The sequence below is a fragment of the Puntigrus tetrazona genome, chromosome 4, assembly GCF_018831695.1.
Source record: "Puntigrus tetrazona isolate hp1 chromosome 4, ASM1883169v1, whole genome shotgun sequence".
Lineage (NCBI taxonomy): Eukaryota > Metazoa > Chordata > Actinopteri > Cypriniformes > Cyprinidae > Puntigrus > Puntigrus tetrazona.
Window position 1 is genome coordinate 28170827 of NC_056702.1, and position 2306 is coordinate 28173132.

General features: G+C 33.7%; 1 protein-coding gene across 1 annotated transcript in view; it reads right to left on the reverse strand.

The window, feature by feature from the left end:
• Positions 1–424: 424 nt before the first annotated feature.
• Positions 425–2306, reverse strand: part of LOC122342473 (zinc finger protein 362-like) — a 6336-nt gene continuing 4454 nt past the window's right edge. Inside the window, exon 8 of the mRNA XM_043236297.1 lies at positions 425–1656. Coding sequence (XP_043092232.1) covers positions 1540–1656 — 117 coding nt within the window. The 3' untranslated portion in view covers positions 425–1539. The remainder of the gene's footprint in view (positions 1657–2306) is intronic.

Consider the following 2306-nt stretch of genomic DNA (forward strand, 5'->3'; position numbering starts at 1 on the left):
ACTTCTATACTATCGCATTATCCTTTTATCACTTCCTTGCTTTATAAAAAAATCCAAAAAAGACACTTTAAACACACTATAACATTATTTAGTTTATTTTTACATTATAAACTAAATAACGTTAACTTGCCAAAAAATCCTGAAAAATTGTTTGCATTATCCTCATTTGTAAGTCACTTTGGATAAAAGCATCATCTAAATCTAATAAATCTAGCGATGCGATTCATCGTAAATGTAATGTAAAAACAGTATCACGTCCCAAAAATAATAAGCAGCACAAATGTTTCTGACACTGATAATAATTCAGCATATTAAAATGATTTCTGAAGGATGATATGACACTGAGTAATGATGCTGAAAATTGTTCTTTGCTTAACAGGAATAAATTACATTTTAAAAGTATATTACAATAGAAAATTCTTATTTTTAATGCAAATATTATTTAAAAAAAAAAATCTGTATTTTTGATCAAATAAATTTATTTAAAAAACATAAAAAATTGTACTGATTCCAAACTTTTGAATGAAAGTGTACATTTATACAAATATTAAGATGAACATAAATTAAGTTTAGGCATGCCTCTTATCCAAAAATCGGCATCATTTTCTTTTATTCAAAATATAACAGTTTAGACATTTCTTGGCAGTTTTTACCCACCTATAATGTCAAATGCATGCTGACATAAAGCAGGTGTACACTTTTTTAAAGTGTTCATTTTAAACACTATATGCGTTCATTCTGAAACCTCAGAATCGCACGCGAACCGTTTTCATATTCAATTTTTGGCACCAGACCACAAGAATTTGTAAAGCACTAAAGGATTAATCTCGCAAAACATCTAAAATGTGCGGATTTGTCTATAAAGTCAGATTTATAACAGTCCGTTTGAGAAGTTAAAACATTTAATGCTAAAGCTATTTTCAGTCAGATTTCCCTACGAGCGAGGAAATGTTTTAACATGAAAGAAACGTACGGCATGATTGACATTACCAAAACACAAGACCGTTGGTCTCTAAACCGACTCGAGTTGCCCAAAAGAAGGGAATTTTTTTTTTTCTCCCCCAGACAGCATAGAAAAATATGAGAGGAGGTACTGGACTTGGTCCAAGCTTGTTTAAACATACAACGTATGTCTTCTGATTTTATAATGCATAATACCTACAGTCCCAAACGTTTAGCTGCCAAGAGCAATGCCTTTATTGTCGTAACAGACCAGAAACATTTAAAGCCAAAACTGTGTGGCCTGAAAGTGCTGTGAAACCATCTTTGGATTTCCCGATTATTCCCTCTCAACTCAACAATGAGTTGGAGAAGAGGAACGCGTGTAATAGAAACTTCCTAAAGCGCTGCTGTGTTTGAGCCTCTATCCACACAGACAAATACATGTTGGAATGTTCTCAAAAACCGAAACAAACTAACAAACACACACACACACGCAAAATAATAAACGTCAAACCACCGAGGACAGGCGATTTTGCTTGCTTACGCCAAGGTTGGGAAAGACCGAGCGACAGTGGGCTGGTCCAGGACCAGAAGTGCTCAGATGAGGGAAATGCGAACGGGAACGCTGGGTGATTCGGTCCTTTGTGGTGAGTGTTGGCTCACCAGATGTTCTACCACTGTGTGCTTAGACATGTGTTTCATAAGGTAGGTCTCCTGGAAAAGGACGTTAAATGACAGATATTTATTCATCAAGATGAAGAATACAAAGATAGACTGCATGGTGTTAAACATAAAATTCCTGTGAACTTTATTTATTTAGTACTGTTCCGAATAAAACATTTTACATAAAGGATGTTTAAGTTTAGCCCACAAGACAAATAATAATAATAATAATTTAAATAAAAAGTTAATTATTGAAATAACCCCATTCAAACGTTTGTGGTTACCTGGATGATCCACAACTGGTTTTGTTTTGCGACTGTTGTCCCTTGTTTTTTCTGAACAGTTATACTATGCTCTGTTCTTTAGAAAAATCCTTTTATTCTTTTTATTTTTATTTTATAGATTATTCTGTTTTCCAGCGTCTTTTGCATATTTTAACCCCTTCCAGCAGTGACTGTATGATTTTGACATCCATGTTATCACACTGAGGGCAACTAAAGGACTCAAACAACAATTTAAACGGTTCTAACATTCAGTAATGCTCCTGAGGAAATACAATGCATTAAGAGCCGGCGGGTGAAAAAAGATCAAGGTATTAAAGTTTAAGGTAAACTGTATTTAACTTGTCTTCCGGGAAATATGCAAGTATCTTATGTTGCTTCAGAAGGGCAGTTCTAAATGAAAAAAAATAAAATAAAAAA